At 37.9% G+C, this 25,632-nt stretch overlaps 1 protein-coding gene across 1 annotated transcript in view; it reads right to left on the bottom strand.

Moving 5' to 3' along the window:
- Nucleotides 1–25,632, bottom strand: part of AQR (aquarius intron-binding spliceosomal factor) — a 63,326-nt gene that overhangs the window by 21,690 nt on the left and 16,004 nt on the right. The window contains 13 exon segments of the mRNA XM_086613410.1: nucleotides 49–158; nucleotides 1,758–1,868; nucleotides 4,491–4,560; nucleotides 6,017–6,163; nucleotides 8,035–8,276; nucleotides 14,594–14,763; nucleotides 15,193–15,360; nucleotides 17,176–17,354; nucleotides 18,121–18,262; nucleotides 21,270–21,390; nucleotides 22,470–22,572; nucleotides 23,274–23,377; nucleotides 24,207–24,320. Coding sequence (XP_086469536.1) covers nucleotides 49–158; nucleotides 1,758–1,868; nucleotides 4,491–4,560; nucleotides 6,017–6,163; nucleotides 8,035–8,276; nucleotides 14,594–14,763; nucleotides 15,193–15,360; nucleotides 17,176–17,354; nucleotides 18,121–18,262; nucleotides 21,270–21,390; nucleotides 22,470–22,572; nucleotides 23,274–23,377; nucleotides 24,207–24,320 — 1,781 coding nt within the window.

Genomic DNA, 25,632 nt, shown 5'->3' with positions numbered 1-25,632 from the left:
CTATGATGTTTATGCAAGCAAGTTTATGATTAGCATCTCCTTTCTCACCTGCTGAAATCTTTCTCTGTCTCTAATTCCTCTTCTCCGTGACCCAGACGCAGGAGGTGACGCTCATCAATGTCTAGAGCCATGATTTTTTCAAACAGCTGGTTCAAGGCCTAAAGATTGACAAGCACAGGAGAAAAGGCAGTTTTTAGAAGTTCAGAGGCTCTTGCAGAGGAAAACTAAAGAATTACTGGTAAGCCAGCTAGAAAATTATGCTATTTTGATATAAATGGAAGCCAAAGCAAATGTGAAGCTAATACTGAAACAGAGCTCTTAATCTTGACAACAGGGAAATTAGCCTACTAAAACTCTTGTATTTGCATACTTTACACAACAATTAAAATTTTATTTTACAATTTTAAAACAATTTTAAAATTTGATTCAATCAGTTAATTTAGTTGATAAAGCTATCAGTTTATAAAACTGTCTCAAGAAGCACACTTAGCAAACATCGATTTTGTTAGATTTTAAACCTTTTAACTTTTACTTTACAAGAGTGTGATCTCTTATTGACTGGCAGGTGCTGTGACTCTATTCTACATGGATGAATAAATTTTGCTGAATAAACCTCAAGATGTGCTGTGTCTCCTGCCTTAAACTCTTCAATTTTCCAACAGCTTAATATCAACTGCTCAATTCAGTGTTTTTCAAAGAAGTAAGTTCGTAAGCACTGGATCATCAAGTTATAACACTAACATTAACGATGAGCAAGCTCCACTTGTACTGCAAGTCAGCTGGAAGTCATGCAAACATGTTAAAGTACAGTGTCAAGGCACAGGGAATGAACCTTGCTGAATTCGTTTCCTGAAGTACAATTTCAAGTTCATGCTCTCATATAAGTCTTGTCAGCTAAGAAGCGTCTTCTATCTGCCTCAAATTGCTTTCTTCTTTTTCTCCCCAACAGACATGTTCTCTTTGAGAAGAGAACGTTCCCTTTCCACATCACTACCTGTTAACTCTCCTGTAACTCAAAGACTGTCCTATACTATTCCAGGTATGCAACTCCTTACTAAAATGAAGTCTTATCCACCATTCTTTGATCAACAACGTAAGTGCCTGATCTTGCTTTGATGGACAAAGAAGAAATGTTTTCAAAGTAGTTTGTTCAGTTAAAATAATTCATATCTGAGATAGGAGAGGCTAATTAGGGAGACCAGGTAACTGATGACCCTGGTTTCCAAGCAAATCCTTCCAAATCAAACGCAAATTTAGAGTAAAAACCTTCAAGATCTTTATCATCATCATCATTGTTAGTACTGTTATACTATATATGCTTGAGAATTAGCAGCTAGGCTCCATCTCTTACGAATGGGAAGCCAGCATTCAGCCGAAGAACACCAGCCATGGTACCTTTCATGCCTTCCCTTAGAAGCATGAAGCACAGATCAACCAGTGTCCAAGAAAGCTAGTTCGCAAAAATCTGGCATGCATGTAGTGAATGTAAGAACTGTGCAGACACTTTTTCAAAATACTTCCTAATTTCAACCCTCAACCAGTTAAATGTATCAGAAATCTCTGATAAATAGCTCACAACTACAAACCTGAAATTCAGAACTTTAATTTCTCGTTATGAAACAGGCAAAACTGCACACAAGCCACCTCATACTTTTATTGTGAAGAGACAACTGCAATCCCAAATCTAACCATCTCAGTACCTACTGTTCTTCTTGGTTTTATTTACAGGAAAATTTCATACATGACTGACACTTTACCTGATTAGAGTGGGTAACTATAAGAGTTCGTTGTTCTGGGAAATTATGATAAAGATTGGATATTATCTGGACTGCTACATCAGTTTTTCCAGTACCAGGTGGACCAACTACCTAAAAACAAATAAAGAATTAAAACAAAAAATCAACACACAACTTATCAGAATATTGCACAACACAGCAAAATACAGAAATATAGTCCATTGGGAAAAAAGCAGAACAATCTCACAAGACACTGAAATCATACATTAACAACAACAACATCATCTTCTGTTTCATGTACAATTGCTTGGCTTCTGTGAACTTCAAGAACACGTACATACACCATGAAAGCCTTAGTCCAATGTGAAGGCAGATTCTTGCCTAAGAGGAATACAGTAACCCAGCAGTTATGGGCTGGTTCTTGTAAACTTCAAGAACAAATATAACGTATCATGAAAGACTAATTTAGATTAGTTAGGCAGATTCCTGCCTAAAAGGAATACGGTAATCCAGCATATGAAATACTACTCTGTTTCACAACCCATGAAAACAGACCTCCTCAGACAAAAAAGGCTGTGTTAGCCTCAGGACAGGCTAAACATAGAGGAAATGGTGAAAAAAGCATCGAAATACATAATCGAAAAAGAATAAGGTGAAGCAGATATAAAAAACAGAGAAAAGAGTCCATTCTTTTTCTTTACTCAAAAATCTACAACTGATGATATAGAAGTAATACCAACAATTAATGTTTTTATAGGCTCAATTATACCAACAACATTCAAAAAGCAACACCTGAGACATTTTAAAGTATCCAAGTATTATAAAGCATGTCAAAGTAATTCATTCAGCATTAAGAAACACAGAATAGCAGCTTTCATATGTATCTACACATAAAATTACAAATTGCTATGAAATCATGCTTTAAAGAATCTCATTGATCACTGGATTCCAAAACAAGTAGGATTCTACTTCTCCAAAATATTTGACAGAAATACATAACATAATGACAGAAAATAAAACAGGCCTATACTATGTAACTGTTTTCTTAGTCTGCCTTCTCTGCAAAAAAAGTGGGTGATGTAGTGAAAAAAAAAACAAACCCCAAAACTGAAATACGTCCTCAAAACCAAAAAGCTGACTTTTTCATTGTTTTTCCCTTTTGACCTAACATACTCATTCTCTAATACCTCTTAAAAATCAACAAATGTGGTTTTAGTATAAAAGTTCAAATTACATAACAACCATCTTCTCAAATATTTACGAAAGCTGATGGAGTACCAGGCACAGGAAGCTACCTTTCATCTTTAAAGCTCTCCAAAAGCAAGGTAGATGATAGCTTATAATTTTAAGGTTGTTAATAGTTCACTTACATTTTAAGGTTGTTAATAGTTCAACAAATACTAAATGATACTAACAAACAGTATGCAATGCTATTTAAAAGACAAAAATAAAACCTAGATGACTTAGAAACCCCCTCTCTAGTATTTTGTGTGTTAATTATATACTACAAAAGGGTAATAAAGATTTTCATTTCCCAATCTTCTTTCCTACTGACAATACTACTGATAGAAAACAATAGTCCTATACACTGGCATGGGTATTCTTAGACAAACGTTCTAATTATGTAAAACCCAGTAGTTCAAATCATTCCAAAAAACCTCTTCCAATGTTGTTTAATAACCAAATTTGAAGCATCTATGACTGCGGCATTTTCACAGCATTCAAAAAAAAGCTTTAATTTCTAAATAGACCGTAGAGTTGATACTCTTACCAATGCCAGAAAGTTCTGCTGTGCTCCACCGGAAAACATACCACACTCAAAAACACTGCCAAGAACTCGGGTAATTTGTATATGCTTCTACGAGACTACTAACTTCAGCACACTTAGTCAGGCAGGGACAAAAAGCATACGATTTCACTGAAGTTGTTTTATCCTTTGTCACGTATTTTCTGTGTGCTAGCTACAGTGTATGAGGAGTGGTAACACATGAGGAAGAAGGGGAGGAGGAAGATATATTATTGGTACTAATGAATACCAATACAAAACCCTAAAAATTAGCATTATAGGCTCTACAGACAAAGAAGAAATTAAGAGTATCAGAGAATAGTCATTCAAATATTCCACTGAGTCACTACCACGATAGACTATACTTCATTGGGAGACAGGTACTTGTAGTCAAAGTCTAACTGAGAGTGGTAAACCTTGAAAGACCTTTGCAGAAATTCATTGATCAAAAATTATTTTCATAACAAATCCACAGCTTTGGTTTTGTTTGTAACTTCTTAGTTCCAGAAGCCAGCAGTATATAAAGGATTGCACATTACACGTCACAAGACAGCAGAAAAATGCTCCCTGAAGACAAGTCAAATGACTTTCATTTCCTTTAACGCAGTTAGATCAAACTTAAAAATTGATGCAAGTAATTTAAAACAGCCAAAAATGACAGATAAGGCAAAAGCTTTACAGTCTAAAACTAGCAATCCAACCACTGAAAAACTAAATTCAGTTGCTGTGGAAAGTCTTCAGCCACTGAAACACAGGATACAGTTATACAAGATCAAATGTGTTTCTGTATGATTTCGTGAAGATGGCAGGATGTTGAACCTTTGCATGTTAGCTTTTCATATTTTTAAACCATTAGTAGAAATGACCTTAGCAAGGCTACAGAAATGGACATTACTGGTATTTCACTGAATGTACCTAAAGTCAGAATCAAATAACTAAGTGCATAAAATCCTTAAAAATATTCTTACCATAGTTAGGCCGGGCTGCATTCCTGCACGTATAGCTTCAATCTGAGTATGGGTAAATTGAATAGTATTGCTGTAACATAGCAAAACGAGATCAGAGAATTGATAGATTTTGCCAACAGTTTTGATAAAAGCAATTATTTTAACAAGTTTGATTTTGATTAATTGGCTACATGTTTTGCCAGAACTTCACGCTCTCAAACTTTTAAATAAGTTAAAATCATCATTACAACTAACTTCTTTACAGAATCACAGAATGTTAGGGATTGGAAGGGACCTCAAAGGATCATCTAGTCCAATCCCCCTGCTGGAGCAGGACCACCTAGATTAGATCACACAAGAACGCGTCCAGGCGGGTTTTGAACATCTCCAGAGAAGGAGACTCCACAACCTCTCTGGGCAGCCTGTTCCAGTGTTCTGTTACCCTTACTGGGAAGAAGTTCTTCCTCATGTTTAAGCAGAACCTCCTATGTTCCAGCTTATATCCATTTCCCTTGTCCTATCATTGGATGCCAGTGAGAAGAGCCTGGCTCCATCCTCATGACAGTCACCCTTTACATATTTATAAACATTAATGAGGTCCCCCCTCAGTCTCCTCTTCTCCAAGCTAAAGAGACCCAGCTCCCTCGGCCTTTCCTCATCAGGGAGATGCTCCACTCCCTTAATCATCTCTGTGGCCCTGCGCTGGACTCTCTCAAGCAGTTCCTCGTCCTTCTTGAACAGAGGGGCCCAGAACTGGACACAATATTCCAGATGCGGTCTCACCAGGGCAGAGTAGAGGGTGAGGAGAATCTCTCTCGACCAACTAACCACACCCTTTCTAATACACCCCAGGATGCCATTGGCCTTCTTGACCACAAGACCACATTGCTGGCTCATGGTCATCCTGCCGTCCACCAGGACCCCCAGGTCCCTTTCCCCTGTGCTGCTCCCCGACAGTTCAGTCCCCAACTTGTACTGGTACATGGGGTTGTTCTTACCCAAATGCAAGACTCTACCCTTGCCCTTGTTGTATTTCATTAAATTTCTCCCCGCCCAACTCTCCAGCCTATCCGGGTCTCTCTGAATGGCAGCACAGCCCTCAGGTGTGTCAGCCACTCCTCCTAGTTTAGTGTCATCACTTGCTTTATAGATATGACAATCTTGCAATTTCTCAGCAAGACAGTAAATCACATTGCCCATGTAACAAAATCATCCCATCTAAAAAACTGTCTGTCTTTAGTTATTATTCACTGAGAATGATATAAAATTTTTTAGGTACAATTCTCCCAATATTCAAAGTCCTGACACAACACTAAAAGACAGTATTTCTCATTGCTCTTCGAGGGAATTTTTTAACAGAGAGGGGACAATAGAATAGTTTGATTAAAATATAAAATGAAACAGCCTCACAAATCCCATCTTGTTTTGGCAATGAAATCAAAATGACATTTTGTTTACAATGAACAATATTATTTTTTAAGTATTTCTGAAAATGAACTGCTATACATGTGTTACCATTTGTAAGTAAGTTCTCCCCCATTTATTACCGTTTTGGTTGATTATATGGATATGGTCCCCTGTTTGGAATGACATGAGGCTCTACAATCAGTGTTTTAGCTTCTTCAGGTTTTTCTTCATTCCGATCCTCCTCTTTTCTTTTCTTTCCTTTACCTCCTTTTATTGGGAAAGTTATCCTGAAACACATAATTTAACACTACACTTCTAACAAGTTCCCTGTGATACCAGACTATCTTAGAAGTTCATACAGAAGGATTTTTTTTGTCATCATTAAGATAAACTTTCACACAATACAGAAAAAAGAGTTGCAGATGACAAAGTATTAACAAGGAGAAGGAAAAGGAATGACAAATTTATGAAGCTGATTTTAAGAAAGCATATTTGACAAAACGTGTGTCACAAGTGCTCTTTACAAAGCTTGAAAAGCCAGGAGCAGTGCTGACAGTCAGCTGGAAAAACACTGAAGGCAAAGAGTTCATAAATAAAAATTGAAGGGACAGGAGTAAAGTTATAACAGAAAGCCACCGGCACTGTCTGTTCAGCAGTAATAACCTGATTTTGTTCTAGAACTGATGCATGCTTTTTTTTAAACACACATATGTCAATGTTCTAAACTGCTTCAACACATGAAGCCTTTTATCCTCTCGTTTTAATTTTTTTATAGCCGTCTATATCATGTTAGTAAGCTTCTCTAATTCAGAAACAAATCACAGCAAAGGAATTTCAATGGATATCTAATTCTCTTGAGACAACAGCAGAGACATCTTTAACAGCACTAGTCTCTCAGTCTCTTTACAGGACATATGTAGCAGTAGCAAAAGCTCTTCATAAAGAGCTATCTGTATTTTAATCTATGAACTGAAAATGAACACTAGTTCATTGAGGGAAATTATGTGTGGTATCTTGTGTTGATACCTTAAGACTATTTTTGTATCATTATATAGTGGTAGTGCCTTCTCCACATGTATTCTCCATGCAGTGCTTAAAAAAAAAAAAAAAGCATGGAAGATCACCTCCCTGCTTTTCAAGATTCAGTTTAGCCACGGTAAGAGCTGACTGCTGTGCAGCTAAACCCATCTTTTCCCTCCTCAGTCAAATCTATTCCTTCAAAAGAAAATATTTCAATTATCATTAACTTATATGGGAAAAAAGATATAGTTTCTTCAGTCCAGCTGAAGAAAATATTCTCCAACACTATGAACTGTGAAATGCAGTTGCCAAAGTCCAAGGAGGTCTACCAGGAGGGACAGAACAGTCAAGCCTAAAACTGCTGCACAACAGCACCACTGAAACAAAACATGTAAATCTCATTTAGCAGTCACAAAGGTAGGCATTCTATTTCAGAAACCATTGCTAAAATAAAATAAGCAAAATGGGATTTCAGACTTAAATCATAGAATGGTTAGGGTTAGAAGGGACCTCAAAGATCATCTAGTTCCAATCCCCCTGCCATGGGCAGGGAAACCCTCCACTACACCAGGTTGCCCAAAGCCTCATCCAACCTGGCCCTGAACACCTCCAGCAATGGAGCATCTACAACTTCTCTGGGCAACCTGTTTCAGTGCCTCACCGCCCTCTGAGTGAAAAATTTCTTCCTTATATCTAATCTAAATCTACCCTTTATTTTGGTTGGTGTTTCCGAAAACTTAAATTTTAACTGATGTTGAAATTGCTGTTCTTAGCTTGCTTTAATGAGACACAAAAGGAAACTATGTCATTAAAAATCTTCAGGCTGAACTTGAGGAGACTAGACACCATAATGCAGCAGTGAATACTACGTGTCTTGATTCCATCTCATACTGTTGCTTTTCCCATATATTCAATAGGCTGATCTACAAGCAATGTTCTGATGCATTTTTGTACAGAAAACGAGTCTAACTGCAGAATAGTTAACTCTGTTGTACAACTATCTAAATCTTAGTATTAACATATTAATATCTTTTCTTAAAAGAAAGAGCACCTCCCTTCAACCACTGAACTCAACTCCACCTGACAATGCACTTCAGCAAGAATAACAGACCAGGAGTACTTGAAATGCTGAGATCACCTGAAGGGTGGTATCTGCAGAACTGGATCATCAATGGTCACTTTAATATCGTATCCAGGAAAGCTAGCTTTTAAGTGATCAATGGACAGGAAAGTGTCATTAAAATCCAGAGTTGCAATCTGATTTGGCATTTTTGAATAGTGTGCACTACTTGGGTCTCCATAGCCGAGAATGATGTCATGCAGCCAGTCAGGAACTACACAATCTGTGTTCATCAAATTCCTAATAGTCTCCAGAACAGCCTGCAAATTAGAAAACAGAAAAAAATATGATTGGAGAGATTGACTTTTTACCAAGAAAATGTGACATACTGAAGACTAATCAAGTCTATTGTAAGATGCTAGCATATAACAGTCTTTAATTGACAGGTGTTTGGTTAGACTGAGTCAATATATATGCAGCTAACACCGGTATCAAACCATGTAATTCTTAAACTATCCTGTTAGTAAGGAGCTAGTGAAGAGGACCACAATCATCAGTACAGTTTTCATTCCAGAACACTCAGAGGAGAAAAAAAGGCATACTTCAAAACAACCTATAAAGAGAATAAAGTACCTGCTATGGCCCTCGCTTATTGTCCTGGTTTTACAATGAGTGAATAATTCACATTTTTTAAATAGCTACACATATTTCTGCTTGAGGTTCTTGTGCAGGACTTTCGTAAGACCATATTGTTTGTACCAAAAACGCATTAAAACTTCTACGTGGTTATAGTCCTGGTGCACATTGGCCTTCTAAGCATAATCTTAGAGTGCACCTTCCTTCCTTCCTTCTCAACCCTTTCTTTCCCCACTTAAATTCACTAATACAACTGATGACTCCACAGAGTCGCCAACATGTTTCCACACCCATATTCTTATAAAATATTTCGGTTTTGTGGATATTGATTGAGCTATCAACTTCTGGAAGGAGCAAATGGTAAGCCTTATGTCAGGCCTTCTAAAGACGACAGACACAGGGCATTTTAAAACAATTACTCTCTACTTTGATCAGTGTAAGTCATATTTAGTGTAACGCTCAACTTTATGGCAAACGAATGCCTCAGCCACCCTAAAACCTAGACCCAGGTCTTATCAGAAATCTAATAAATTCAAGAACACCCTCATGCAGCTTAAGGTTTCTCCTTCAACCCTATAAATTTAATCCCTGAAGCCAGCTTAAGTTTCCCTCCAAAAGCTTGCTCTTCACCCCAAAATTAATTTCTCTACTCATCTGTGGTTATGTCAGATTTTCTCTCCTTTCCCCTTTCCATGAAAACACCAATGCTTCAGACCCTGGACTTTGACAGTCAGTGTGCATTTTAACTAAGAGGTAGCTGAACTTCGGTCTTCCTGTTAAAGGGCTACTTTAGTGGTAAGTCTTCAACAACTGCCTTAGTTGAAACTTGGTATTAGGATATCATGCACCTGCTCTTCAGCAGAAGAAACACAGGATATGAAGCCAGTGCTGATTTCCAGATCCTCCAACTTACCATATCATCAAACATGGACACAAACGGATGGCAAACATACTGCTGGGCTTCTCAGGACAAGAGATAACAGACATACTGGAAAGAGTCCAGCAAAGGGCTAGGAAGATGATTAAGGGATTAGAGAATCTGTTACACGAGAGGCTGAGAAAGTTGGGATTGTTTAGCCTCAAGAAGAGAAGACTCAAGGGGTGCTGGGGAATTTTATCAGTCTGTATAAAAAAACAAAAACAAAAAAAAAAAAACAAAACAAAAAAAGGGAGGAAGTAAGGACAATGGAATGAGACTTCTCTCAGTAGTGCCCTGTGAAAGGACAAGAGGCAATGGACACAAATTGAGATACAGGAAATTCCACTTAAATATATGAAAAAGTTTTTACTGTACAGGTAATTGAACACTGGAACAGGTTGTCTAGACACATTATGCAGTTTCCATCACTGGAGATATCCAATTCCAACTGTAAAAAGTCACAAGATCTTGAGCAACTTGCTCTAATTGACTCTGCTTTAAGCAGGGCTTAGACAAGATCATCTTCAGAGGCCCCTCCAACCTCAACCATTTCGTGAATATGCGATTCTGTTTCTTCCAATCTCAACCACGCTGTGGATTCTGTGATAGCTCTGTAAAGTTATTAACTCAAAGGCAACTTAATGCTATAAAATTTAAGACTGATGTTAAGTTATATGCTCTGTCCTTTCTTTATCTAAAAAAGGCTGCTTGATTGTCTAGCAGCAGAATGGCTCCTACTGTTTCAAATTTAATTATCATACTCAGGAAACATGTCGTAGCAGGTCTGTCCTTGTACAGGAACCTCTGGATAGTCAAATTCCCAGCTGTTGGAAGAAGTGAATGTGCATAGGTTAATACAGCTGGCATCAAATATCACTGTGACACAAAGTATACTCTCAGCTCGGCCCCATCTTATAATAAAGGGGATGGCTCAAAGAGTCTTCCCTGATGCTCTTGCTCTTATGAACATTTTAGTATGTGACCTGCAAGACCAGAGAGGTCCTGAATTTAACTTCTGAAGCCTGAAGGTTGTGCAATTACTCCCAAGTCCAAGATATACTGATGGACATGTCCCATATAAACTAAGAATATTTATATTTTTGTTGCAAATATAGAAGAAGTTTCTCTGGCTTAAATGTATATTAAGCATAGCAAAATACATTTGTGTTAAGAAAAGCATAAATAAATTGGAAAATGTGGCTTCTTCAGGTAGCATTTCTAAATCTAGATGATCAATTTCTCAAAGGAAAGTTTAAGAAATACATCCCTAACAGCTAATGTGCTGGTTTTACATCACAAAAACTTTGCTTCGGCTTTTCAAAAGTAACTTCTATACATGTGAAAATAGTAACATTAGTTCTTGTAAGAACTAACATTGCTGACCAACTGAAGTGACGTAGTGGTGTCACCTCCAGCAAACACATTGTATTTGCATTTCCACGGTTGTCTCATCTACTTAATTTACTAAGACTGCACAAGTGTTCTCTTGTCTTCTCTCCTACAAGCTCATCTTAAAACTTCAAGCTGCCTTCTATCTGCTCAATATGCTACCAACACTCATCACAGTGATACCCTGTTTTCTTTTATCCAGCCAACGTTAGAAAGGTTTGCAGATGACATGGAATGCTTGAATCCAAACTGGCAGTCATGTGATAAATCTGGAAATATCTTAGTTGCCTTGACAAATCAATGTATGAGACTTAAGTAAAAACCAGCACAGAATGGTTTACATGGTGATTTGCCTGGAAACTAGCTGCAAGTACACAGTACGAATTTAAAAGCTACGCTCACGTCTAACAGCCATTCTGAGCAAACTTAAGCATTCACTGCCGCACCTTCCACTGACTACACAAAAGTGCACATATCTGTGAACAAAAACCACATCTATAGTGCCGGCACACCAACAGGCTTTGGCAGAGAGCACTTATGCTTATAAATGTAAAATGAACCAGTCACAGACATATAACATTAACAATCAGTTCTAGGTTTTTGGTTGGGTGTTTTTTTTTGTTTGTTTTTGGTGTTTGGTTTGGTTTTTTTTTTTATTTACTTATGTAAAGTTATAAAGGACTCTCTATGAAGTATTTCCAGTATACCAATCCACAGCTGGATAGCATCAGAATGCTCTGTGCAGACCACAAGCTACCTTCCACACCAGAGGCATCTTTCCAGATATAGAAAATAAAAAGCCAAAGTCTTGCTGTCTCCCTCTTTATCCACCTGCACAGAACTTGCTGCAGAATCCTTTAAAATAAAAATCACTTCAATTATGAAATGCGTGATTTTAAGGCACTGTGCTGGGTTTTTGTGATGGGGTTTTGGTAGCAGAGGAGGGGCTGCAGAGATAGACCCTGTAAGGAGCTACAAGAACGCTTCTCCAACTCCAAAACCGGTCAGATGGTCTTTCACCAGGTCAGACCACCCTCCTCTCTGGCCAGGGTCGAACCAATCAGTGCCTCTGTGAATGCTGTGTTTAAGAAGGGGACAAAGCAATGCGAACTGGGCTGGACTTACAGTGAAGAGAGGGGGGAGGCAGGGGGCTGGCCTCCCAGCCTCCCAGGTGGGCAACTGCCCATGTTGGGCTGCCGACACTCGACTGGAGATGGCCGCAGCAGTGCAGCTTGGAGAGGTCTGAAGCGTCCCGCTCCCAGGGCATCCACTGGGCAGAGCTCATCCTGCTGGGACTGTTGAGGTTCACTGGGCCAGTTGGGCCCGGCACAGCTGCAGCAGAGGACTGAGATCTGAGAGAAAATGACTACACAGACACCAAAGTCAGTGAAGATGGAGCACGAGGAGGTGTGCCAGAGCTGTGATTCCCCTGCAGCCCGTGGTGAGACAGCAGGCAGCCCCCCTGCAGCTCACGAGAGAAATGGTAGAGCAGAGATCCTCTCGCAGCCTGTGGAGAAGCCCAAGCTGGAGCAGAGATACTTCCAGGAGTGTGTAGAGATTTGTCTCCATGGGAAGGATCCCCCATGCTAATGGAGACTGACGACAAGCTGAGATGCATCTGAAGCCCGTGGAGAACCCCACACCAGAGCAGGTGGCTGCGTCCTAAGAAGCAGTGACTCCGCTCCAGCACGGGTTTTTTCCCGCAATCTGATGGGTAACAATTGCATCCTGTGGGAAGGACTCACGTTGCAGAATGCCTGTGGACTATTTTTTCCATGAGAAGGGGTGCCAGTGGAGCAGGGGAAAGAGTGTAAGGAGCCCTCTCGCTTTAGGAAAGGAGCGGCTGAAATAACAAGTGATGAACTGAACTGCAACCCCCATGCCATTCCCCCATGTCACTGAGGAGGAAGAGGTAGAGTCAGGAAGAAGGGAGGGGTAGGAGGAAGCTGTTTTAAGATCTGGCTTTGTTTCTCGATATCCTCTCTGAATTAACTGTTAACAAATTAAATTGATTTGTCCCCAAGCAAAACTGATTAGTCCTGAAGCCAAGTCTGTTTTGCCAAGGGCCATGCTTGGTGGGTGATCCCTCCCTGTTCTTATCTTGAGCCCCAGGCCTTTTTGTTACATTTCTCTCCTCTCCAACCTACTGAGAAGGAGGAGTGAGCAAGTGACCACATGGTAGCTTAGCTGTCGGTTGGGCTAAACCACGACAGGCACCAAAAGAAATGCAGTTTTTCATTCATGTCATTTTCATAATGGAAAACTAAAGGAAAATTAAAGATTCAAAGGTCTAAACGATCCAACAGCAAAGGAAATAAGCATGTATGCAAGAAGTATCTTCAGGTATACAAAATTATGCACTGTCACAGGAAAAAAGGCCGACAGTACCTCGTGCTGCATTAGAAAGTTGCCAGCAGGTCCTTCCTCTCTGCAAAGCACTGTTGAGACTGAATCATAGAACAGTTTGGGTTGGAAGGAACCTTTAAAGGTCATCTAGTCCAACCACCCCTGCAGTGAGCAGGGACAGGTTCAACTAGATCAGGTTGCTCAGAGCCCCACCCAACCTGACCTTGAATGTTTCCAGGAATGGGGCATCTACCATTAATATGGGCAACCTGTTCCAGTGTTTCACCACCCTCATTGTAAAAAATGTCTTCCTTATATCTAGTCTGCATCTACTCTTTTAGTCTAAATCCATTGCCCCTTGTCCCATCACTACAGGCCCTATTAAAAAGTCTGTCCCCATCTTTCTTACAAGCTCACTTTAAGTACTGAAAGGCCACAGGAAGATCTCCTCAGATCTCTCCAGGCTGAACAACCTGATCTCTCTCAGCCTGTCCTCATAGGAGACCTGTCCCATTCCTGTGATCATTTTTGTGAACCTTCACTGGATCTGCTTCAACAGGTCCATGTCTTTCCTGTGCTGGGCACCCCAGAGCTGGATGCAGTACTGCAGGTGGGGTCTCACGAGAGCAGAGGGGCAGAATCACCTCCCTCGACCTGCTGGCCACGCTTCTTTGGATGCAGCCCAGGATACAGTTGGCTTTCTGAGCTGTGAGCGCATATTGCTGGCTCATGTCCAGCTTTTCATTCACCAGTACCCCTAATACACAAGGAAGTGAAACGCCAAAGAATCATGCACTGCAACTCTGTAAAAACTGTCAGGGTAGGAAAAAAAGCACCATTCAATCTACAAGGCTCCAGTTAGCATATAATGTCTATAAGGACTATCAAATATATCACTGCCAAAAATCTTGTCTGAAATCCTCCAAAGCCCAGTAAGAAAGTGATCCAGTGATGCTCCAAAAAGCTAACAGGTTTATCTGATTTTCACCTTTCGACGAGTTACTCCTTTTCCTACAGTCCACTATTACATCAGGTAACAAAAATGTCCCACGTATTCCCTTGACCCAAAAGGCTGAATACAATCAATTTGTAGGCTACCTGTTAAAAGACTGAAATTATAAACTAATGTTTTACTATATACTCAAGTGAAGTAGTGTTCTGATCTTTCAGTTACTTCAACATTTAGCTGCAGGGGGAAGTTATCATCAGCTGACATGATCTAACTTCCTGAAGTGATCCAACACCACCTAAAAAGCTTAACTATGTGCATCTAAAATGAACATATCTCAGTACTGCTGACACGTTCAGACAAACTCGTATCCTAAGAGTTAAGGAGCAGTACCCTACCTTGAAATTGTTTTCTTTTGGTTTTCTTCTCATTATTATATTAAATGTCTCATAAACATCTTCTGCTCCATTTTGGATTGTATTGGTCATGTCTTGTTGATACTGGTTTGGGTCCAGAAATACTCTGTATGTTCTGCAGTCCCCTCTAAGTCTTGGTTTGGGTTCAGGTCCTGCCCATAGTGAAACAGTAAGATTAGAATTTGAAGTAGTGCTAAAAGCAGATTATCATTCAAATAAGTTGAATGATCTTATAATCATTCCTGAAATGAAATTTAGACAAATTCATATCATGAAAATAATTTCTGCATGGTATTACAAATATTCTATTTCATGTGTTCATCCTATTTCTAGTAAGAGTTCTTGAATACAAGCCATTTTATTCCTAAAACCAAAACGTCCTGGATTTATTTAATTAATCTAATTACACCATGTTTTACCAGAGGAAAACTAGTTAACCTTTCTCAGGCTGCTTATGGAATAGGTTTGTTCTTTCAAGTAGGTAATGAATTCAATTAGCATTGCTAAAAGGAGAAGCAAGTCAACAATTAGGCTGTTAACAAACAAACAAAATCTTTCACAAGAGTTTTGATATACCATACCTTCTTCAATAACACGTCCTTTCTCATCCAACATGCCCTGGATTTCACAGCCTCTGACATACACCAGGCCAGTTTGCTCAACAAAAGGTCGTCGTCGGTCAAACTTGGTGCCGTAAGGTTGTGTGGGACGTACCGTAATCAAAAAGCAGACATCATGCTTACGCAGACCTGATTCCAAAAAGGAACATTCAGTGATTCGATTGAATGTAATTTTCTTTTTCTGTTCTTTAATATATATATACACAATAGAATACCCAAAAAATTTTTTTAAATAAAACCCAGCCTGTTCAGAGAATAATGTATTCTGTTTCAAAATATGCCTTTAACTTAGAAGACACAGAATCATAGGATATTGATATATTTTCTTTTAATTTGCACACCAGTATCTGCTAGGACTTCAGATATGAAAAGAAGAAATTGACTTCTCTTTTCATGATAAGAAATGTATTTATTTCAAGATATTTCTTCTCCCATTAATCTTAGGTTACACCATCTAGATGTTTTTAGTTTTATCTCAAAAGTAGCGTGTCATTAATCTCTTATTCTCATTGCTTTTTTCTGGACCAGCCTCCAATTTTCTATTTACAACAATTTAAGTGCAGTGCCTAGAACTAGGCACTAAATCCTAAACAAAGTTACTTTAGTTATCTAATTAATAGGGTAAAAGACCACTTAACTAAGTTACTTGTCTTCCATGCTACATTCCAGTTTATAAACACCAGTATGACTTGGTTGAGTGTTTTTTCTTTTTCCCTCAGCAGTAACATATTGTTGTGGAGTTACATTTACTTTTGAGCAATGATGACCTCGACTCTTTTCATTCTCCAGAGCTAGTGCCTAACAAGTTATTCCCTCAACATGCATTTGTGCAGCGACTTGTTCTTGCTTAAGTTTAGCATCTTAATGTTCATTCCTGTGGGACTACACTCTATTTTTAAAATGCAATTTCTTCAAGTCACTACTATAATTTTGAACACTAATCCTTTTCTTCGGTATACCTACAGATTCTCACAGATCTAAGACACCTTCAAAATTTAGTAAACACATGCTGTATTTTTCATATGAGTTTCCTCAAGACTCTGTTACATCAGGCAACAATTCAGCAATTCTTCGTCTCAGTTTTGATTAAGTTAAAGCATTACTGCTTTTGAAATCAGAGACTGTTCTAGTATTTAACAAACTAGATGCACCACTATATAGCTACCTTCAGTATAGTGAAGACTGTTGCCATCCTCCTAGCTTTCCTTCTTTAATAGAAATCTACATTCTCAAACCTGTATTTGCTTATTTATCACATGCTCCAGCTTTAGCATTTGTGCTACGTGACCTGTAATCACACTATGCAGCTCCTGCACATTTAACAGATTTGTCTAACAGAAAAGAAGAGAGTGACATTTACTGATAATCCAAGTACAAGTACATGCCTTCTATGTCACTTGCCAACACGGTCAACTAAAGTTCAATACCCCGAGCAAAAGAAGTGTCGCCTATGGACACTTACAGGAAACATATTTGGTGCAGTCAGCACTTCCTAACAACATTCAAACATACTGAAAACTACTAAAAACCACTGGTTTGAATTAAATCAAAACCTGTCCTCCCCACTTGTATATGAGACAGATATAACATTCCCCACTACTTTTGCAATATGACATTATTAGCATGCACATTAATTGAAAATGCTAAGTTACTTTTCCATATTCCCTGTAAAGGATAGAATTTTACAGTTACAAATTGAATGACATCAGTCTGAAATAATAAACATTCTGTTCCCAATGGATGTGTAAATACTTGAACAATTTCAATCTTCATTTTAGGAAAGTATAAACTTTTTCGACTTGAAATTTGAGTAACTGACTTTTAAACAGTGTATTAAGATTGGCAAAACTGTATCTTCAAACAAAACCCCTTTCTTACAAATAAGATTACATTAAAGTGTATTTGCACTTATTTTGAGCACTTTATTTCAAAGAATGTAAGTACCTTCCCATTCATCTTTGATGTTATCTCGGACATTCAAATTAATTGTAACATCTGCTCGTACTCTCATGGGCCAGTTTTCACCAATATTGGGCTTTGCCACCTCCACCACTGTGAAAGAGACAATGGGTTGTGCCATCCTAGCCCATCCACCAAAGACCACACCTCCATATTCTGACAACCTAAAAAAAAAAAAACAAACCAACAAAAAAAACCCAAACACCAAAGTTTTGTTAGTCATTACGTGGCAAGAGATTCAGTTCTTTTTTAAACTTGAACCAATTTACCGCACAGCCAGCTCTAAGACAAAAGTAGAAGTCTTAATTTTACATGCTTCTAAAGTAGATTCACATAATCCTGCATTTTAGAACTGAAGCATAACATGAACTGACTTATTCTTATATTTCAAGAAACAATGGCAACTTATGCTGGCATTAAAAAAAAACCAAAACAACACCTCAGAGAGAGAAGAAAAACGGAAGATAATGAACCTACTAAGTATAAGAGGTATCACACCAAATTACCCCTTGAAATCGAAAGAGGATGAGAATGTGGCAGATAGTGAATTTAAGAATACCTAGTAACACCTTTCATGAACTAGAAGAGCTGCTGGTAAAGTTTCCAGATTTCATAATGTCAGCCAAGGCTTAGTACTTTTGAAAAACTAACTCATCTGTCTTAACACAACAAAGGCAGGTTGTTAGCATCCAACATACTGTCTTAACACATCTATAGGGATACATATCAACACACTCTTACAAAATCATTCCACGAGATGGCAACACCTCATGGAAGAAGTTAGTAAAAAACATAGTAGCTATGTAATAATTTAAAATACATTTTTTACTATGTATTTGTATATACATAATATCAATAACTCATTCTCAAATGCACTTTGATTACAACTGAAGTCGAACTGACTGATTTACATCAGTTAATAAATATTACCATGGTTTCATCCTACTGACACTATCTTCAATATCTTGTCTGATCTCATAGGTAGACTCTAAGCGGAAGAGATTGAAGTTCCTCAGAAGGTAGTCGTGAAGAGTCAGAAACTGTAGATTCAATTTGAGAAGCGCAAGGCAGCCTAAGGGGGTAAACGGTGGAAGGGAAGAGTTATTCAATGGATAAATAAAAAAAGATGAATTAATATACTGGTTCTACAAATTTATAAATACATACACACACCATTCTGTAACTGGCATAGCTGTTATCCTGGGAGATCCTAAGAACTATTCCTTTTGTAAATATACATCGCTAAAAAATACACATTTTTATTCCTCCTTCTGCCAAATTTTCAGGTTTTATCTAAATGAACTAGCACAATGATAAAGAAATTTTCATCCTTCTGGCAGTAATACAGTGAACTATTTAAAGACTGAATCCTTCCCTGTATTCAGACTACAACAAAGTTGATTTTATAAAAATCAAACATAGGGCAAAATAATGGTACTTTGGCAATTCAACAATTAAGCCACCATTAAATGATCATTAAAAAGGTTCATTAACTAATAAAAAAAAATGCATTCTCCAAGAACCCGCCAATTCCAATCTTTTATGTTTACTAGAAGCCACAAAAACCATTAATGTAGAAAAAAGTTTTAAGCCAAGAAATCAAATTTTAATACACAACTTTCTTCACAAGTTTCTATATAGATTTTTTTTTTTTTAATGAGAATGAAATACATGGGAAGATTAGATCTAACTAAACAAGGAGCATTAAAACTTCTAGACAGGTCCTAAAGCTTGCAGAGCTTTAGATGAAAATTTTCCATACTAAAAATTCTTACATTTTACCCATTTAACATTACTGGACTAACGTTCCAGTTTGCTTAACACCTGTGAAAGCACCGGGCTTTTGTAACTTGCAATATTGTCCTTGAAACCTTTCACTGGTATATGTAATAAGTATTGGCTTTCATACACACTGATATACAAGGGCAGTGAAGAAAAGCAACAGAACACAGTAATTTCTATTCTGGAAAGCCTCATGGTGATAAAATACTTTAGCACGTTTCCCAACACCAAGTAACAAACCCTGCACTGTAAAGTTAGCTACATGCACAAAGGGCAGGGCCTGAAGCAACATCTCTTTAAGGCTGCACAGCATTTACTAGACAAATATTCTTCTTCCCTCATTTTTTAAAAGAAAACAGAACCAACACTCACTTCTCTTTCTTGGGCTAAATTACTCTTATTTATGTTTCAGACCAAAAGAACACAGCTACTTTTAAGAACACGCAAAAAAAAAAAGACAACAAAAATAAAACTGTCTTGTTTGAAATCAGGGCTGGAGAATATAGGGAGATTAAAAAGAGAAACTGTAAACTGAAACTCAGAGAAGCAAAATAGAAAAATACTTGTAACAGTCTGACAGCAACAGAAATGCTTCACAACTGTGCTATCAATACACAGATAGTAACTGCAAAAGAGTTCACCACAGAAGGAGAAAATGTTTGCACTAGTAACCACTGTTACTTGCCAAAATTATATTTCACCATTAATAAAATTTCTTTCATGCATTATTAAAAATTCACAAAACAGTACAGAAACAGGTGTGATGAGCTGCTTTCTCTCTGTTCCCCTCACACCCCAAGCAATAACTCATATATTGTGAATATATTATGATAATAAAACACAAAACATGCATACAGTGCATGCACAAGTTCTGTAAAGTCAGCGTTCCAATACAGTCTGAATGACAGTAAAGCCGCCTTGACTTGTACTTAAAAATTTTAATGTTCCAGAGCATTAGAACAACCTACGTGTTGTTCACTGAAATAAAAAATAAAATTAAAAAAAATAATAATCTCGGTTCATATATTAATTTCCTAGAAAAATGCCGCAATCACTCTGTTTTGGGGTTATGTTTTATTTTGGGCTTTTTTGTTCTTTGGTTTTGGGGTTTGTTTTTCTTAAAGGATCAACTCCATCAGGAGACCTATTATTTAGAAGAATCTGAATCAGCTTTCAACTACTTGCATCATACCACGCATTGTATTTTAAAAGTACAAACGAGTAATTTATCTCGTCTTGGGCAGATCTCTAGAGGGCATTTATATCATATTTGCTTGAAAAAAATATCCTTTGCTGCCTATAACCCTGCCTTATACGGCAGCGTTTTGACCTAAAAGGGTCAAATGTCAAAAATTTCTTTCTTCTGATTAATACTTCTTTGCAGACAATTTATCCAAAAAAAATGATTTGTGCTAAGCAGCTGAACTTAAGGCTTACACCTACACAAAAAAAGCCTCGGAAACAAAATTACAGGGAGGAGGGTACAGAATACTCACTGCTGAAACCAGAAACATGCTTTAGACTGGTCTTTGTAGAGATAAGTTATTTGGAATTTCCATGTTCCAAATCAAAACTTTCACATTCCTAATGAAAATTCTCATGATCCACATTAAAATTTTCAGCATGAGATTTCAAAACGTACAACAGTTTTTTAAAGTAACTAGACAAAAATACACATGCTGTCTACTGCAAAGCCTAAAATTCCGTAATTCCTTGTTTGCAGTACCTGCCGTCTGCTTCCTTGATCATGAGCACCATGAGCGCATCGAGCAAGAACACAAGGTTCTACATTTAGAGTGCATACACTGCCTTTCAGTGACTATGCCTACACTTCTACCTTGGAATAAAAGAGTAAAATAATTAGTGTTAATTTCCTCCCATCACCACCCTTTTTTTCCCCCCGTTTTTCAAAAGGCTTTCTTGAACACACTTAAGAGAAAAGCACAGACAGCAGTTTTTCTGCTGCATGTTTACAACCTGTTTCACCTTACAGTAACTACCTGTGCCACAGCTGGTGGTGTAGCACATCTGTTACCCAGATTAGAAGCAAATAAACAATTCTGTGTAAACACAGGCCTTTGCATTTTTCTTTAAATTCACTATAAATTTGCTAACAATTTCATCTTAAGAGTTCCTAATTCACAACTCAAAAAATCTGACCTTACTTTAGGACACTGGAAGAGGCCAAAGGACCAACTATAAGTTCCAAAGAGAGAATGAACTTAGACATCAGAACTGCTTTTTTTTTTTTCAGCGTTTACTGTCCTTTTCAGCATTTATTGAACTACTAATCATACCTTCTCCAGAATAATATTCAGTTGGTACAATATTTTCATCCCAAATAATCTTCTCAGTGGGATAAAGAGGCATCTGGTTGAGTTGTTGAATTTGAGATATTCGTCGCTCATGACGGGAAACCTAAAGAAAGGATGCGTTCTAAAATTCTTTAAGTCAAAAAGGTACAATAAAGCTATCTTTGGAACATACACATCAATCCATAAGACTGCTGGTGGTCACTTGCCATTTTCTCTCTTTTAATAAGTTCTGGTTTTGTTTTGCGTTTTTTTTTCTTAATTAAATATAACTAAATGCACACAGTGACATCAAAACACAGACAACCACATAGTCCAACTATCAGTCATAGTACTAGAGTCAAACAATCATCAGGCTACTCAGCAGACCAAAAATGGCACAACAGAACTGAAAACATTCAGTTAAGGCTTAGCAGCGAATGAACTTCAAATGAAACTTATTTTGCTTTCCATAAAACATACAGTCAATAGCTAACACTGCTCATTCAAGAGCAGCTAGTCTTAATTCCCTCTTTGAGAGAAAAAAAACCCCACCCAATACTACAATATGTCATCGGAATAAATATCTCTCCATGGCACCCATAAGCATATTACGACCACATAAACCTTAGAAAACTACATCAATGATTTTTAAAGATATCAACAACCACAAAATAAGCCTATGAAAAACACATAAAAAACTAGATATACCATTCTAATACTGGTATCAGATTAGAAACCTACAGTAATATCATTATACACTGAATAATGAAAAAAACACTATGTGCATCAAACAGTATTTCAAATGGGCTTGAGGAACCAAATGGGTACTGAATATTTAGATCTACTTTAGCAGATTTTTTGGTTTTAAAGGGAACAAACAGGTTACTACATTATGAGCAACAACTCTTCCAGAAGAGCTCAAAACTCTTGCCAAGACTCTGCTTATTGACATCTACAGTTATACTACACACACATATATACTAGTTTCTCAGGGAAACTACATTTATAAACAAATGTTTTCAAACACTTAAATGGTGTTAAATTCCACCTTAGCATGCAGTTTACTGCTACAACACTGCTGTGGTTCACAGGTGGTTCAGCAAAAGGTCTTAAATGGCTACTTTACTACAGCACAGCTGCTAGATTAAGCCATATCTTGAGTTTGCAATGAAAAGACACAAGCAATCTTATTTATGTTTTTACCAGCAACTCCAGCAGAAACGCCTTCTCGTAGCTCGAGTCCTCCCCGTCGGGAAGGGGCGGCAGCAGGCAGAGGTATGAAGCCACCTGGTGGAGAACATTTGAGCTGCACAGCAGAAGGAAAAAACAGAAGCTTGAGTCACTTACACCGAAACCGTAGTATTTTAAGTGAAGTTTGAGAGATTGAAAATATTTATTTTTGAAACAGTTATAAAGTGCTCTAGAGCACTTCCATGGGTGAACTGTGTTCAGCCACAGGTGTAAGCGGAACCACTTATCTGCAATAAATATGGCGTGAATATTTTTTATTGTTCCAAGACATGTACCTGAAAACAGACTGCACATTGCCTTTGTCAAAATACAGACTATTATCCTTTTAATCACAGCATTTACAATGCAGTAAATACAGTGGTGTACTTTCACGATTTCTGTTATAGTTTTTGTACAGAACAGAGTAAAAAAAGCTAAGTTAAAAAAGTTAAGAGGTTAACTACTATAAGTTAATTACTGCTACAAATACTTTAAGCAGCTATCCATTTTCCAGAAAATTAGTACTTTCTCACATTCATTAGAAAAAAGGAAAATAAAGGTATTTTTCTTCTACTGGAATTCTAGTGCTTCTCTACTAGTGGACGCAAACTCTTCCTGTCTCCCTATTTCAGTAGATGTAAAGGCACCATAATAAGTCAGAAAGACCTGAAAAGGCACATGAAAAGTCAGAAAGAAAAAGGCTAGAAATTTGTTAAAATAAAACATACTGAGAACAAAGAACTTGAATTTCATGCCAAGTTTCATTTGATAACTTACCTAAGAGGTTCAAATAACTTCACCAGTGAATCACGAGTATCTACTGCAGCTACGTTTGAGAGTGCAAAGTCATATAACTCTGGGAAATGTGCAAATGCTGCTCTCTACAAAAGACCCAAGCCCAAAAATGGAATTTAAGCATATTAATGAAACAATTTAATAATTAATTTAATCTAAGTATTTGTACAACAGTATAGCTGCTTCTGATTCATAATACATAGCACCCTGTGGACACTACCAGGACAGAAATAAAAAACAAGTGAAAACTCCATTTTTCTTCTTTAGTACCACCTATTTGTTACTCCTGTGCTTCCAAGGCAGTGTCTTTTTTAGACATCCTCCTATCAGCATTTGTTCTGTCATTAAAGTAAAACATAAGGGGGCAGACATCTAGCCTTACAGAAAACTAAAAAAAAAAAAGGACCAAGTTTAATTTAACCACGCTTCCTTGGATTTTGCTGTTAAAACTGATGGGAAAAATTCTGAAAAGTGTAACTATCTTTATATGGCTAAAAGTAACATGGCTTTTTCATTTGTCTCTTGCGTATAAGGGACCACCATTGTTACCATATCTGTGTACTGATCTTGAAGAAATGGTGCCACCTACTGCACCATCATAAGTTAAGCTCCTACAGCACTTAGCTTTCCCTTCTGAATAGATTTAATGGAAACAGTTCATCTTGACAATATCAAATGAAAAATGGTAGTGTTTTGCTAAAGCATATTATTTAGTCATAGCCACATTCATAACACTGAAGCAATAGTGTCTTCCATGTGGTACAGAAAGTCAAAACTACTCCTGTAACTCAATAGGAAAAATAAGAGGTTTGCTTTGGGAAATTACTTAATGTAATTAAGACTAATTAATGGAAATTAGACTAAAATAGCAAATCAAATCCTTTCCCTTCCATAAGCACCTTGCCGTCTACCTACCTGTAAAGAAGTAATTCTGTCATAGTGAATTGTTGTCATCTCATTCTCTGTCAAAGCATTTCCAGTCTGATCATTGATTTCAAAGCCAGTGTAGAATTTAAGCATATCTAAAAGCTGAGACATCACGCATATAAATTAGTGGATTAACAATTAGACACTCTACTACAAACAAAAACATAATTTAAGAGGACAAATCTGGGCACTATGTACAAACAAGGGCTCCTCAAGGTTCCTGAAGAAGTAGACCAAGGAGTGGTATCTAGATTTTATACTTGGCTGATACCTAAACAAAATTATTTTGTGTATCTCACCTACAAGCCATAGAAATTACAGCACAGTCCACAACCAGTGTGGTTTCTTTTACATACTAGGACTTGAAACTGAAACTAATTGCACTAAGTTGACCTAGCCAGAGGTTCATTGAGACACCGAACCCAACTTACGGCTTGCTGCTACCGAAAGGGAGAGGTCTTGCTCCCTCCTGCCCTCTCTGGTGCCAGCTCCAGAATTCATCCTGCCTTTCAATGAGATTATTTTACTCAGAAGAAGAAAATTATTTACATGTGCTGCTGGCTTTGTGTTCCATCAATAGTGACCCTCAGAGAAATTGAAAAAAATGCCAGAGATGGGGGACCGTAAGCAGCAGGAAAAGCAGCTGAGATGCAGGAAAGGGGAGAGATCTTCAGATCCTGCCACAAAAAGAAATAAATATACTGCCTATGACTGAATAAACTGAAGGACAGTAGTGAAAAATAGGTGCACTGTAGAACAGTCTGAGGTCAAAACTAAGCAGAAGAATTCATTGGTGACAACTTCTGCTATATGTGGGGTAAAGCATGGCAGAAGCTGCACTGTTTTCTAGGTAGTATTTTTAAAAACTGTTCAAAAACAGAGCCAGGAATGTAAGAGCAGTCACACAAATAGATATAGGCAAGAAAGAACTACTGTCTGAAGGATTTCATAGATTCATAGATTCATAGATTTCTAGGTTGGAAAAGACCTTAGAGATCATCGAGTCCAACCATCCCTAATCCCCATTAAACCATATCCTCAAGTAGCTCATCCACCCTATTCTTAAACACATCCAGGGATGGGGACTCAACCACTTCCCTGGGCAGCTTATTCCAGTGGCTGACAACCCTTTCAGAGAAGAAATACTTCCTAACATCCAACCTGAATCTCCCCTGACTAAGCTTATACCCATTTCCTCTTGTCCTATCGCCCATCACTAATGTAAAGAGCCCTTCCCCTACCTCCCCACCATCTTTTCTCAAGTATTTATAGGCCGTAATCAGGTCTCCCCTCAGCCTCCTCTTCTCCAGGCTAAACAGCCCCAACTCCCTCAGCCGCTCCTCATAAGTTTTATTTTCCAGCCCCTTGACCAGTTTAGTCGCCCTTCTTTGGACTCGCTCCAGGAGCTCAATAT

This window comes from Tauraco erythrolophus, chromosome 6, assembly GCF_009769465.1.
Source record: "Tauraco erythrolophus isolate bTauEry1 chromosome 6, bTauEry1.pri, whole genome shotgun sequence".
NCBI lineage: Eukaryota > Metazoa > Chordata > Aves > Musophagiformes > Musophagidae > Tauraco > Tauraco erythrolophus.
The sequence above is the reverse complement of the archived record's forward strand: the minus strand, read 5'-3'. Positions and strand labels throughout refer to the sequence as shown.